The sequence below is a fragment of the Artemia sp. Qi Xiang Cuo genome, chromosome 6 (assembly GCF_049724085.1).
Source record: "Artemia sp. Qi Xiang Cuo chromosome 6, ASM4972408v1, whole genome shotgun sequence".
Lineage (NCBI taxonomy): Eukaryota > Metazoa > Arthropoda > Branchiopoda > Anostraca > Artemiidae > Artemia > Artemia sp. Qi Xiang Cuo.
Window position 1 is genome coordinate 78,292,060 of NC_142799.1, and position 15,837 is coordinate 78,307,896.

At 35.4% G+C, this 15,837-nt stretch overlaps 1 protein-coding gene across 1 annotated transcript in view; it reads right to left on the minus strand.

Moving 5' to 3' along the window:
- The window catches only part of LOC148951625 (uncharacterized), a 129,195-nt gene continuing 113,358 nt past the window's right edge, over window positions 1–15,837 (minus strand). The window contains exons 9-10 of the mRNA XM_089090374.1: window positions 7,173–7,277; window positions 1–235 (exon numbers count right to left, since the gene is read on the minus strand). Coding sequence (XP_088946500.1) covers window positions 193–235; window positions 7,173–7,277 — 148 coding nt within the window. The 3' untranslated portion in view covers window positions 1–192. The remainder of the gene's footprint in view (window positions 236–7,172; window positions 7,278–15,837) is intronic.

Below are 15,837 nucleotides of genomic sequence, written 5' to 3' on the forward strand. Positions count from 1 at the left end.
TTCAAGAACTAAAAAAGTATTTTATATAGCTAAATTTTCGACACTAAAATTAGAATAAAAAATGAGCAAATTTCTAAGAGCTACAAATAAATACATCTCCAAGGTGGGAGGGTCCTGGACTCGGCTTTACACAGTAGAACAGTCAAGCCAAGATGGAAACTATCACATATATTACAGGCCATGTGCAAGACGTTACGAAATCATCAAAGGTCGTGCCTCTTCGTGTTCACATAATCTGGAAAAAAAACGTATTTTTTAAAAACTAGCCGAAACCTAACCGGCGTTGCTCAATAATCTTTATAATAATTTTTCACATGATCTAAATTTTTAGTGCTTCTCGATATCGCTCTATCACCAGCTAAACCCTGTCTAAACACTCATCCTCAGCGCCATCCCTCCTGAAATTACCCGACCAATTCTGACAATTTCCTGTCGCAATCAGAAAATGTTGGCTCTGAAAGGTCAAGAATAACATAGGGCAGAAGCTATGAAATGGCAAACTTTGAGTTTAGTATTCTTGCGTACAAAAGTCCCCGAGATATATAAGGGTAATAATATTACGTGCCACGTCATAAGTTAACAATTGAAAACGTATGTCTCAGCACTCCTTCCACCTCCAGCAAACTCCCCTCCTTTACCACCCTTCTAGTGTTTTCTTTCCATAAAGGTTCACACGCCCCAGGAACACTTTAAACCAAACGATCTTGGCAGAGAGGTTAACGTTTGCCTAGTTTCCGCATAATTGGTCAACTCGCTTAGGAAATGCCTATTAAACAGAAAAACGAACGAATTAATATATTATAGAAGAATGACAGTCTCATTTTTAGCAAAAAAAAAAAAGAAACAGCGTAAAAGAAAAGCTGGCTTTTTTTTTACGAGCTGGTGCCACTTCATAAGTGGAAAAGCATTGAAGCACAAAACAGGTACTATTGTAATAGTTATGTTCCAGACCCCTTAACTGTACGTTTACCAGAACCCCTCCCCTACACTCCCCCACCCAACCCCCTTAGTAAGTTTCATTAATCATCTGCTCATCAGTAAACTACTGAAACATGAGCAGGCAACCACACCATCGTAGATAAATGTTTAATGGCTCAATTAAAAGCTATTGCTTATGTTTATTAAAAAAAAACAAGTTTTTTTAACTGAAAGTAAGGAGCGACAATAATTTTAAAACGAACAGAAATTATTCCGTGCACGAAAGGGGGCTATCCCCTCCTCAACGCCTTATTCTCTAAGCTAAAGTTTTTTATTCTTTTAAGAAATGGAATTGTGAAAAAGAGTCGAACTTTAGCATAAAAAGCAAGGCGTTGAAGAAGGAACATCCCCTTTCATATACGGAATAATTTCTGTTCGTTTTAAGTTTTAGTGTCGCTCCTTACTTTCTGTTAAAAAAAACTTTTTTTTTTTTAATTTAATTTCTGAACGTTTTTGAATTAATGCAAGTTTTGATTTTGGCTCACCGTACATGAGTAATTAAAAAAAAAATTTGCATATTAATTTTACCTTTTTTTGGCTAAATGGTTTTCTAGAAAGTTGTTTAATTTTATTAACGAACGTTTTTATTAGTATTAAATATACGTAACTTACGAATTAACTTACGTAACGAACTTCTATATTCGTACATTTTTATTACGCAAATTAGGGGGTTCGCCTCCCTAGTCAATACCTAGCTCTTTATGCTAAATCTCGAATTTTGTTCCGATTCTTTAAAAATGACCCCTTAATCACAAAGGCCGTTAATTAGAATATGTAGCTCTTATGAAAGTACTAAAAAATCTTTAGCGTAAAGAGCGGGGTATTGACTAGGGGGCGAACCCAATCATATACATAATAATTTCTGTTCATTTTAAGTTTTGATGTTGCTCCTTACTTTCAGTTGAAATTTTTTTTTTAATTTAATTTCTGATCGTTTTTTTTTTTAAATAATGCTGGGAAATCCGACACCCCCTTCATGGCAATATCCCTTCCCCATAAAAAGATCCTCCCATGTAAGCCCCGAACCACCCATCCCCCACTACCAGAAAAACTCCCCCTGAAAAACGTCTGTATACTTCCCAATAGCCAATACTATATGTAATTAAATAAAAAAAACAAGTTTTTTTAACTGAAAGTAAGGAACGACATTAAAACTTAAAACGAACAGAAATTATTCCGTATATGAAAGGGGCTGTCCCCTCCTCAACGCCTTTCTCTTTACGCTAAAGTTTTTCAAACTTTAAAAAAAATAGAGTAGTGAGAAAGTCAAACTTTAGAACAGAAATTATTACGTATATGAAAGGGGCTGTCCCCTCCTCAACACCTCGCTCTTTAACTCTATTACTCTAGTACTTTCTCACAACTCTATTTTTTTAACAATAAAAACTTTAGCGTAAAGAGCAAGGCGTTGAGGAGGGGACAGCCCCTTTCATATACTGAATAATTTCTGTTCGTTTTAAGTTTTAACGTCGTTCCTACTTTCAGTTAAAAAAAACCTGTTTTTTTTATTTAATTTTTGAACATTTTTGAATTAATGCAGGTTTTGATCTTGGCCCACCGTACATGAATAATTAAAACAAAATTTGCATATTAATTTAATTTTATTTGGTTAAATGGCTTTCTCGAAACTGGTTTAATTTGATTTACGAACGTTCTTATTAGTAATAAATATACGTAACTTACGAATTAACTTACGTAACGAACTTCTATATTCATATATTTTTAATACGTATATTAGGGGGTTCGCCCCCTAGTCAATACCTTGCTCTTTAAGCTAAAAATCAAATTTTGTTCCAATTCTTTAAAAATGACCGCTTAACCACAAAGGCCGTTAATTAGAATAAATAGCTCTTATGAAAGTACTAAAAAATATTTGGATTAATGAGCGAGGTATTGACTAGGGGGTGAACCCAATCATATATGTAATATTTTCTGTTCGTTTTAAGTTTTGATGTTGCTGCTGTTGCAGTTTAAAAACTTGTTTATTTTATATTTAATTTCTGATCTTTTTTTTAAATAATGCTGGGAAATCCGGCGTCCTCTTCATAGCAATGTCCCTTCCCCCATGAAAACTTCCTTCATGGAAAGATCCTCCCACATAACCCCCGGCCCAACCCCTCCCACTACCAGAAAAAATCCCCCCTGAAAACGTCTGTGTACTTCCCAATAACCAATACTATATGTTAACATTGGGTAAAGTTCGTAACTTTCAGCCCTCCCCCGGGAACTTCGGAAGATTAAGTCATCCTAAAAGACATACTTATAATATTTTCAAACATGGTGAACAAAATGGATATCTCAAAATTTTGATCGGGTGACTTTGGGAAAGAAATGAGCGTGGGAGGATGCCTAGTTGCCCTCCATTTTTTGGTCACTTCAAAAGGGCACTAGAACTTTTAATTTCCATTCCAATGAGCCCTCCCACGATATTCTAGGCCCACTGGGTCAATACGATCACCCCTGAAAAAAAAAAAAAACAAATAAACACTCACCCGCGATCTTTCTTTTGGCAACATATACAAAATCCCACATTTTTGCAGATATGAGCTTGAAACATCTACAGTAAGGTTCTTTGATATGTTGAAACTGATGCTGTGAATTTCATTACAGTTACATGACTTTTAGGGGGTTTTCCCCCTTTTTTCGAAAATCAGCCAAATCTTCTCAGGCACGTAACTTTTGATGGGTAGGACTAAACTGGATGAAATTCATATATTTGAAATTAGTATGAAATCTGATTCTTTTGATGTATCTATTGGTTTCAAAATTCCATTTTTTATAGTTTCGGTTACTATTGAGCCGGGTCGCTCCTTACTTACAGTTCGTTACCACGAACTGTTTGAACATTGGGGAAAGTTCATAACTTGTAGCCCTTTACCCGGGGACTGTGGGGGATTAAGTCATCCTCAAAGACATAGTTATTGTATTGTTTGACCATGCTGAACAAAATGGCTATTTCAAAATTTTTATCGGGTGACATTGCGAAAAAATGAGCGTGGGAGGGCAGATTTTCTCAGGCACTTAACTTTTGATTAGTAAAACTAAACTTGATGAAACTTATATATTTGAGATCAGCATGAAAATCTGATTCTTTTGATGTATCTTTTGGTATCAAAATTTCATTCTTTAGAGTTTCGGTTACTATTGAGCCGGATCGCTGCTTACTTACAGTTCCTTAGCATGAACTGTTTGACTAGGTTTTTGAAAATTCTACTATCTATCAGATTTCAGAGATTTCAATTTTAATTAGTTTCTTGGCTGAATCTGCAATGATCTCTTTGTCATGGTTGGAGCAAAAGATGCAGCCTAGTTAAGAGCGAGCCACTGCCTAATGTAACTCAAAGTTAAAAAATGTTAAAACGATCTTTTTTTCTTTTTATCCAGGCCTAGTGGGTTACTAGAACATCATAGAGAGATGCTTAAAAGTTCATTCAAAAGCCATTTCTCATATGTACGTGGTTTATATAAGCTTGGTGGCGTGTGATGAAAATAGAATACTTTATTAGCAGAATTGTGATGGTCATTTGTGAATTACTAAATTGGGAGCTTTGGCACCGGCTGACCGTCTCGAAGACAAAGAAAAGTTCATTATTAACGCGATTCTTGAGCTAGTTCATTCTAGTTCATTATTAACGCGATTCTTGTGGACACCGGTTAGTTTTCTTTGACTAGTGATAGAATATAGCGTCTCACCATGGATGTTCAAGAATTAGTTCCGATTGTTGAAAGGGCTACAACACAACTGAACTGAAACAAGCAAGTCTTACTCAATTGAAAGTGAACCACAAAAGTATTTTTGTCGACCCAGAAACCGGCACCTCTACTCAAAAAGTAAAGAGAATGTGGGGTTTCGCAAAGTGGAGGAACAAACGGCACCGAGGTACATCCCACCATCATTTATGTTCATACTTAGTAGAGTACATTTGGCGGGTGGCATTAAAGGCAGAAGGCCGAGTTCACTTTAACGCGATTCTTGAGGACATTCCAGCGTTATGGGAGCATATTTCCAAGTTTGATTTTCCCAATTTTGTAAATAAAGTATTCTTTTTTCATCACATTTATTTCATTAGGTTAAAAGAGGTTTGTTTAGGTTACGCATTTAATATATGCTATGCTTTATCCCCCCTCCCAGTGTGCAACTATATAGCCCAAATTTGTTTTTAAACTATTATATTTTCATCAAAATTTTGTTTTATTTCATTAGCATTCACCAAACTTTACTTCTCGAGTGTGCTTTATATAATAGACGAGTACCACTTTTGCTCATATCTACGTTCTTTTTATCAATTTTGCTCATATCACCATTCGCTCATATCACCATTTTTGCTCCATCACACTTTTGCTCATATCAACCATTCGTTAATGAGATATAGCACTGAAAACAACCCTTTTGGTGCCACTTCTTAAGTGGAAAATCTAGAAAGCATAAAACGGTATCATTGCAATAATTATGGTCCATAAACCCTTAACTGGAGGTTTGCAAGAACACCTCCTGCAAATTCCTCCTATTGCGTAGCTATATAGCTACGCAATTAAAGTCCTACAAACACTAATATATTAAATTACATTATTAGAGGCGCGGCTCTGTTAGTACAGCGCTGGACTTCAAACTAGATTATCATGTGTTCGATTCCTGCTTGTTTGTTTTTTTCAATCATGGTTCTATCCCTTCTTATGATTACTTTTCAGATAATTCACTATTTTTGCAAAGGTGATGCACTCATTTTTTAACAGCATATCCCGGGAAGGCTCATTGTAAACCTATTACTCATATCTACGTGCTTTTTATCAATTTTACTATCCACAAGTGCCATATAGAACTAAAAACGGCACTTTTGGCGCCACTGGAAGCATAAAACGTTTAGAAGCATAAAACGGTACCATTGTAATTATTATGGTCCATAGTCCTTAACTGGAGGTTTATAAGAACCTGTCACATATACTCCTCCTCCAGACCCTCTTAGTAAGTTTCATAAATCATTTACTCATCTTAAAAGTAAAAGATTAACGGTGCCATTGCAATAATTATGGTCTAAACCCCTCAAACATACTCCCCCTCCAGACCCTCTTAGTAAGTTTCATAAATCGGCAGGTTCCTTGGACATCCACGGAAATATTAGTCGCTTCTTTAAATTATAATCTAAAAAATTCGATTAAATTATAATCGACTTGACAAAAATAATAACGCTCATCGAATGGTACTTGTTACGCAAATAATGTCAGCGTTTCCTCGATTCGCTGATCGGGGCGAAGGAGGTCACTTTGCTCAGCCAGACACGAATGAGCTGTTTCTTGAATTGAGAACAGTTCTTAAGCAAAAACTGCCACCAATCAAGGCTGAAGGTCAAACCAGCTACAAGAACATAATAGTACAATAGTAGTACAACCAGCTCTGTCTCCTATTTGGCAACTATTTTCTGCTTCAAAAAAAAAAAAAAACTTGTTCGCCGGAGTTATTTTAAATTTGCTAAATTCCTTTTGCATATACCTCTCATCTTTCCTTTTCCAATTATTGATAAAAGAATGAAAGATTTTAAATCTTCCGCCAGTAAACTTAATCATGATTGGTCTTCTTTATTTTTATAATTTTAAGATTGGGTTATGATTTTTATGTCTTATGTGTTTTCTGTTGTGATTGTGTTACATTATGGGTCTTATGATTATGTTATTATGATTGTGAAAACTACATATTTTTGTTCAGTGTATTAATTTTCTTCTCTTTTCTCTTTTTTCCCCTTATGGTGTAGGCTACTCTGTCATTTAGGGCATCTGCGCCCTTTTTTGTTTTGACAGGTTATAAAGAAATTGAATTGAATTAATAAATGTAGTGCATCTTAAACACAATAACAAAAGGCCCCACAAATCAAATAAGCTATTCCAAAGCGCTCACCATCACCTAGGATTCATCAGAGCAATATCACTAACCCTTAAAGGTTCCGGTGCTTTAAATATCTTAGCCAGGCATAGTGGCGCGCCTAACATAATTAGGGTATCCCTATTATAGGTGAAAATTGAAAGTAGTTTCAAAAAGCAGAGATACAAAAAGCAGACCAGAGGTATCTTCCACAGTTTGAGGGCCTGTGCCCCCCCCCCCCGATCAGATATACTTCAAATTTTTCTAGTCAGGATATTTTACCTTTTCAGACAGTTTTAACTTGGAGTTGGCCTATAGAACTTACAACTAAAAATCTTACCCGTGAAGATGGTTGACTAGAGATATCAAATGTTGCGGCAGTGAGAACAATGTAAAAGGGCTAACAAGGGCTAAAACCGGCTCCGATGGTGTGCCATCTGAAAACCTAAAAAATAAATTAATATAATTATTTACGTTATATTTTCACATTGTCATTTATATTTTAGTTTTTATTTGGTTACAAAAACATGCCCCAACTCCTGCGTTCAACCCCAGTTACCTTTTTATTTTTATCTGACGACTAAAGAAACATATTAATTTGGATTGTAATTAGATTAATAATTGGAAAAGTATCTGAAAGTCCCATTTAGACCTCAGTTTCATAGATTTGATCGAGTTAATTAAAAAACAAGAAAGGCAGTTTTTCCACTCTTCTTTTCAAACAACTTGTAAAGCCTAGGTCTTTTTCGTAAAAAATTGATATAGTGTTCAGAGTTCGGTATAATTTAGTGGTCAAATATATACCCAGAATTATAAAACCCCAATGAATTTTCTATACGTGACTCTTTTCGGCAAATAAGTAATACAACAGCATAATCAGCTTATGAAAATTTCATGTTTTTGCAGGTGACTAAACCAGTGAGATTCATTCTTGTTTGAACAACCCTTACAAGTCATTACCAAAATTCATTTTTTTTTCTTCCATTTATTCGCCTATCTTTTATACACATACATTTTGAGGGAAATATATAAATAAAAGTAACCGTAGGGCACAACGTTTTCGTTCTCAGGCGGGGATTGTTACTCGACTATAGTTAGTCTGTAAAATTTCGGTTATTTTTGGTAAAAAAATTTGGTAGGTGGCTCTCAATATTCGGTAGGTATTTTCCAAAACGACAGTGCCTTTCCTGATGACGGTTGCTGCGTATGTGATCAAAATATCCAGAATTTTTATCATTGTTTTTCACTGTTTAATAAAAGAGTTTTTCCCTATTTGAACCGTTATTTGTGTGTGATATTCGGTAGAATTGTCAGTAGGGCTGTTTTTAATTGTATTTTTTAAGTTATTTGAGCATATGCGAATAACGTATCATATTGTAAAGGCTCAAATAGCAGATCTACATAGACCAGATGTAATTCCAGAAAGAAAGGTGGGATTTCATCGACCAATTCTTGTCGAAGTTGACTCAAACTGTCAAAAATGACCTCAAAATACCATTTTTCGGGCATTCAGAGATTCTCGGTAAATTCGATATTTTCTTTTTTTGTGGGGTGACGGATTTAGAACTCAATAGATCTTCCGAAAAGTCGAAACGTTGTATACTAGTTTTGATTTTAACTTCTGTTGCATACCGAATATGTACATGAAAGTGATTAGTGTTATGTAGGCGAACAATTTTGCTTCGATTAAGATAGGAAATGAGGTCAGCTAGTTTGGTATTGAATCAGGAGCTAGCATGCAAACGCCCAATCCCATTTATATGGATAATTTTGATAGACCTAATTCTGAAGAACACGGCAAAAGCTATTGGAGAACATAGTATCCAACGGGAAGGTAAAACTCTCCTAGACTTAGATATGTAGATGATCTGAGTGTCCTAGACAAAAATTTTAACAAAATGAGCGAATATTTGGAGATTATCAGAGTTCGTAATGTAAGATCAGGCTTTAAAATTAATGTTAGCGGACAGTACGGCTTGGATTAGGAATAAATCAGGAAGGAGAGGGGAAGTTAGGTAACGAAGTAGATGGCTTCACTTACCTAGGTAGCATTATTAGTCAGCTGGTGGATGCAGTGAAAATAAAAAAGGTAGAACTACCTAGGCACAAGGTGTTTTTTCGCGGTTTAAAAAGCATAGGTAGAAAAGGAAAATAAATCTCCGAACTAAGATAAGAACTTTGGAAGCCACGTTAATTAAAGCAAGCATGGCGCTGAAAAGCGGGCACTTCGAGATCCCAAGGAAGGGGTGTTAACTTTTTCCCAAAGAGATTGTTTAAGGATAGCTTTAGATGCTCGTTTGAGTGACCATAAATCAAACAATAGAATGTTTGAAAAATGCGGCTCAATCTCACTTTTATGGCAATAATGTTACGTACTATGTTTCGTACTGTACCAAGGACAGTGAAAATAAAATATTCGGTTAAATAGAAACTAACACAACCATTAATATCCTTATGAATTAGAAAAATTCAGGAATTCAGTTTTTGATGATTTTTATTTTCCAGTTTTTGAGGAATTCAGATTGCCAACTACTACTGCTGCTACTAATAATTAATTGCATCACCAACTCACCTGAATTATACAGAATTAAAAGGGTCAAGTGTTTCAGAAAGAAAGGAAGATAAAGGATTTAGCTTTCTAACTTGCTAAGACTAATGCTTTGTTTGGACTGCTATCAAATTTCAATATCAAAAGTAGATATTTAAGTTCATTTTTTATGTTTTTCATTTTTTTAGAGTTTTATTTTTCTATGCAGTTTTGGTTTAGCAGGAGCCAAATTAAAACAAAAGAACTGTGGGTCAAAATCTGCCCCGCTCCGCAAAACAATAATAATATAAAAACATATGGAAACAAACAGTTTAAAAAGGCCAATGATCAGTTGAAGACGTAGTTTTAATTGTGAATCAGCAGATTGTTAATAATTGAATGATTACGGTAGAAAAGCGTTGTCAGAATTTAATTTTAATTTAATTCGATAAGAATTTAACTAATTAGTTTTGTTGATTTACTTTCATAGCCAACTGTCAGTTGAAGGCGTAGTTTTAAATGTGAATCAACATATTGTTAATAATTGAATGTATACGGCCGAAAAGCATTTTCAGAATTTAATTTCAATTTAATAAGAATTGATTAAATTCAATACTGAAATATGGTTGGTTACCATATATATGCTATGAAAGAATACATTGGAATTATGTAATTTGGGCTATATATTTGCGCATTAGGGGGGGGGGTGACTACCATATAGATGCTATGACAGAATACATTGGAATTATATAATTTGGACTATATATTTGCACATTAGAGGGGCGGGTGGTTACCATATATATGCTATGTTTAATTTTCTGCTGTTATTTCTAAAAGCAAAGTATTTGAAATCGAAGGCTATGTTACTTTGCCTAAAAGAAAGCACTAATTGTATGTTCCCGGTTTATTCTGTGTAGAGCCGTGCCAGGTACCGTATCAGGTACTGGAAATACAGCGCAGGTCTTGACAGTAATATAACGAGTTTTATGGGATCCGGATCAATTCCTCCGTGCACTCCGTTTTGACTTTAACCTCCAAAATGTCTGTCTAACTCGTAAAATGTAACAAAATGGATATAAACAAATTCTTAATGCGTTTTTTAAAGCTTTTATTGTTAAGTCTTGCATTTAAGTCGAAAAGGCGAAATATTTACATGCTTTTTTTTATTTTTAATATAAACTATGGACTGACGATCAGACTTGGTCGCTGTTTATTGGAGTTTATTATTTTGCGATTTTAGTATTCAAGAGGCTGATCGATTTATTGTAGGATTGTAAGCATAGAAATATAGTAAGACAATATTTACCATATTTAAATTTAGCATCTTCTTGCTGTATGATAACCTAAATATCACACCAAACTTTAATTTAAATTTAATTTAATAAGAATTTAAGTAATTAATTTTGCTGATTTATTTTCACGCGACAACATTGAAGGAAATAGGGTATTGTCTGAAAGAATTTATAATTTTGAAACAACCGAAAGAGAATTTTAGAAAATCACGTGTCTCCGGTATGAATAGATTTGAGATGGATCCAGGGCGAAAAACTGTTTGCATTTTTATGTCATAGTTTCTTTAAATGACAAAACGAAAAATGTTACAAAAAATAAAGGTCGTCGAAAAATGGACAAAATAATAGAATGAAAATGAGGGACAGGGATCTTCATCAGAAATTTTTGAATTTCAAAATTCGGGACTGGAAACACTGCTCTCTATTGAACTGAGGGAGAGGGATCTTCATGAGGATTTTTGAATTTTAAAATTTGGGACTGGAAACACCGCTTTCTATTGAAATGAGGGACAGGGATAAGAAATCTTTGAATTTTTAAATTTGGGACTGGAAACACTGCTCTATATCTTCTTCTAGTGAATAAGGAAAAAAATTATGCATAGCAAAAATTATATTTCGGCTCATTGGAAAAATTCCAATGAGCCGAATTTGATTTCGGAAGCAATTTGATTTCGGAAGCACAAATAGAGGTTTTATGGTGGACAGTAGGGATTTCTAAAATTCAAAAGCGAAAACACTGCCCAGAATATTGTCCGACAACACTGACGGAAAAGAAAATCGCAAGTTTCCGGTATGAATAGCTTAAAGATTGGTCCACGGGACAAAAAAAATGTTTGCATTTTGATGTCCTTGGTACTTGGTACTAGGCCAAGTATGACAGAATGCAAATATTGTGTTTTTTGGCAATTCATTTAGCGCCAAACGAAAAGCAAGTCGTTCCTGATTGGGATAAATTAAAAAAAAAACTTTTTCCACAAAATAAGTTTTTCAAAGAAAAGTAAAGAACTCTATTAAACAAAAAATGAGCAAAAATAAAATCAAATAATCTAGCAAGCGTGAAACTACCACAAATCAGCATCGATAAATAAGTGAAACCGAAAACGAACAGAAAATACAATAAATAACCGAGTCAAACTCAAAACGAGCAGAAATTAACATAATTTGGGCTCAAAACCCCTATGCCTGCCCAAGGCCAGAACAAAATTTGCACTTTACTGAAAAAAACACAAATGAATGTGCATTGTCAATTTAAATTACATATACTGATAATTAGTAATCAAAATGTTAATATTATTTGGTTTATTAAAGGTATAAAAGCAAAAACATTCACATTCATCTGAACTTTTTTCAGAAAAGTTTTTTTTAATTAATTTCTGTTCGTTTTATATTGACATAGTCTTTTCAGAGAAGAAGAAATTAATAATTTAAATCTTTTCGTTTTTTTAAGAATTTATAGTTTGGCCTGCTATTTGTATGCTGGAAAAAAATTTTCAGCAATTTTCAACAACATACACCCTTTTAAAAATCTGGACACAAATAGTAGTGTTTAATTTAGTTTCATACGTCCTCTAGTCGACCAGAAATGGAAAACTTGATACCATTCGCAAAAAAAGTCTGTTTACTTTTTTTGATAGCTTGGATACACTTACGCTATTTTGATTTGGTTAAATTTTAAGAGCAGAAGTAGCCCTGAAAGTTTGAACATAATACCCCCAGTCGTTTTTAGGATACTGCTGCGACGCCTTATTGGGAATTAGCATTAACACAGTGCTTTTTTATTTAATCGTATGGAAAAATTTAGTTTTTAAACATAAAGTCAAATGGTAGGGGGGGTGTGGTAGGGGAATTAATTGCCCTCCAATCACTTTCGACTATTAAAAAGGGCATCAGCCCTTTCTATTTTCAATTGAATAAGCCCTTTTCGAAGTTCCTACGACAACTCCTTCGATACGAAGTGCCTTGGTCTAAACAACAACAACAACAAAAAAATAAATACATTGTACCCACATCGATCTTTACTATAAAAATGTCAAGCCTTCCAATCACTTTCGACTATTAAAAAGGGTACTAGGCCTTTAGATTTCCAATCGAATGAGCCCTTTTTGAGTTTCTACGACAGCACTTCCTATACATACCTTATATGCCCCAAAGGCATAAATTACAACTCTTCTAGGAAGTTGTCATGCGCCACACAAACGGGCAGTATCATTATTTTTAGTTGATATTATTGGAAATAAGCTTAGCGTGAGAGGGATGTTAGACTCTCTTCAGTCATATATTGCAATTAAAAAAGGGCAAAGTCCTTTCAACTCCATAACAAATGAATCCTTGCGAATTTTCTAACACAACGCTTTCAATAAAAATCTTATATACCCCCAGGGGATAACTTATAACCCTCGCCCTGAGGGCTTGTGGGGGGGGGGGTGTTCATCCTCAAAGACCTAATTTCCGGAACTTTCTACTACGTTGAACAAAATGGCTATCTGAAAATTTTCATTGGATGTGTTTGGGGGGGGGGGGTGTGAGAGGGAGGTTAGTTACCCTCCAATCACTTTCAACTATTAAGAAGGGCACTAGCCCTCTCAATTTCCAATTGAATGAGCCCCTTTTGAAGTTTTTACGACAGCTATATCATTAAAAACCTTATATGCCCCCTGGGCATAACTTACAACCTTTGCCCTGGGGACTCTGGGGGGTTTGTCATCCTTAAATACATAATTTCCAGAACTTTCAACTACGTTGAACAAAATGGCTATATCTAAACTTTGATTGAATGTGTTTGGGAAAATGGTGGGCGTGAAAGGGGGGTTAATTACTCTTCAGTCATTTTCGACTATTAAAAAGGGCAATTTCAATTTACAATCAAATGAGCCCCTTTTGAAATTTCTACAACAACTTTCTATATAAGCCTTATATGCCCCCAGGGATAACTTACAACCCTTGCACTGAGGGTTTTGATGGGGTTCTCATACTAAAAGACCTAATTTCCAGAACTTTCGACTACGTTGAACAAAATGGATATCGCAAAATTTTGATTGGAAGTGTTTGGGGAAATGGTGGGCGTGAGAGGGGGGTTAGATGTCCTTCAATCACTTTCGACTATTAAAAGGGCACTAGCCCTTTCAATTTTTAATTGAATGAGCCCTTTTTTTTGTGTTTACAACATCGCTTTCTAGAAAAACCTTACATGCTCCCAGGGCAAAACTTACAACCCTTGCCCTGAGGGGTGGGGGGGGGGATGGGTTGTCATCCTTAAAGACCTAATGTTCAGAACCATCAACCATGTTGAATAAAATGACTGTATAAAAATTTTGATTGGATGTAATTGATGAATTGGTTACGTCAAGAGGGGGGTTAAATGCCCACCAATCACTGTCGATTGATAAAAAGAGTACTAATCCTTTGAATTTCAAATCGAAGGAGCCCTTTTTGAAGTTTCTACGACAAAGATTTCAATAAAAACCTTATATTCCCCCAGGGCATAACTTATAAAACTTGCCCTGAAGACTGTGGGGGGAATGTCCTGCTCAAAGATAAAACTTCCTGAACTTAAAACTGTGTGGAACAAAATGGCAATTTAAAAATTTTGATTGGGTATGTTTTGGGAAATGGTGGGCGTGGAAGGGGTGTTAGTTGCCTCCCAATCACTTTCGACTATTAAAAAGGGCACTAGCGATGTCAATTTCCCATCGAATGAGCCCTTTTTGAAGTTTCTACGACGACCTGTTCTATAAAAACCTTATATGCCCCCAGGGTGTAACTTACAACCCTTGCCCTGAGGGCTCTTGGGGAGTGTCCTCCTCAAAAACATAATTTCTATCTGGAAATCCACAACACTGAACAAAATGGCTATCTAAAAATTTTGATTGGATGTGTTTGGGGAAAACGTGGGCGAGAGAGGGGGTTAGTTGCCCTCAAATCACTTTCGACTATTGAAGGGGCACTAGACCTTTGAATTTACAATCGAATGAGCCCTTTTTCAAGTTTCTACGACAAAGATTTTAATAAAAACTTAGATGCCTCCAGGGCATAACTTATAACCCTTGCCCTGAAGACTGTGGGGAGAGTGTCCTACTCAAAGGTATAACTTCCTGAACTATAAATTGCGTGGAACAAAATGGCTATTTAAAAATTTTGATTGGACATGTTTAGGGAAATGGTGGGCGTGGAAGGGAAGTCAGTGGCCCTCCAGTCCCTTCTGTCTATTAAAAAGAGCAATATCCAATTTCAATTTCCAATCAAATTAGCCGTTTTTGAAATTTCTACGACAACCCTTTCCATATAAACCTTAAATGCCCCCAAGGCATAACGTACAACTCGTGCCCTGAAGGTTTTTGGGGATTGTCCTCCTCAAAAAAATATAATCTATCAGAAAATCAACTACGCTGAACAAATTGGTAGTCTCAGAATTTGATTTGATGTGTTCGGGGTAATGATGGGCGTGTGGGGGAGGGGGGACTAGTTGCCCTCCAATCAATTTCGACTATTAAAAAGGGCACTACCCTTTGGTTTTCCGTTCGAATGAGCCTTTTTTGAAGTGTATACGAGAACATCTTCTATAGAACACTTATATAGCACCGGGAAATAACTTATAACCCGTGCCCTGAGGGTTTTGGGGGAGTTTCTTCCTCAAAAACATATTTTCTCTTTTGAAATCTATTACGCTGAACAAAATGGCTATCTCACAATTATGATTGGATGTGTTTGGGGGAATGATGGGCTTGGGGGGGGGGGGCTAATTGCCCTCCAATCAATTTCGATTATTAAAAAGGGCACAAGCCACTCCAACTGCCTATGATAGGAAGATGACATAAGAACGGATTTGAAGGAAATTCTAATTTTTGGGAAGGGGTAAAGGGTGAAGTTTTGAATTTACGGGGGATGAAAGATGAGCATACACTGCTATGTTGGCCTCAGGTGTGTTGGTGCTGCAATGAATTGTTATCATTAGGAGTAATGGTTTGGAAAAGTAACGCGAGATTGATTGAAGAAAAAGAATAAAACTTACTCTACTAGAGCCAGGTGAAAATTTTGGCAATAAGTAAGAAGATATTCTGTTCAAAAATAAATTGTCTAGAAATTTTGTTTTCTATATAACCAGAAGTGATTTTTTGAAATTTACAGTACATGCATTTTTCATCAGCTCAATTAAAATCTTTCTACACAACCGTTAAGGCAGGTTTTTA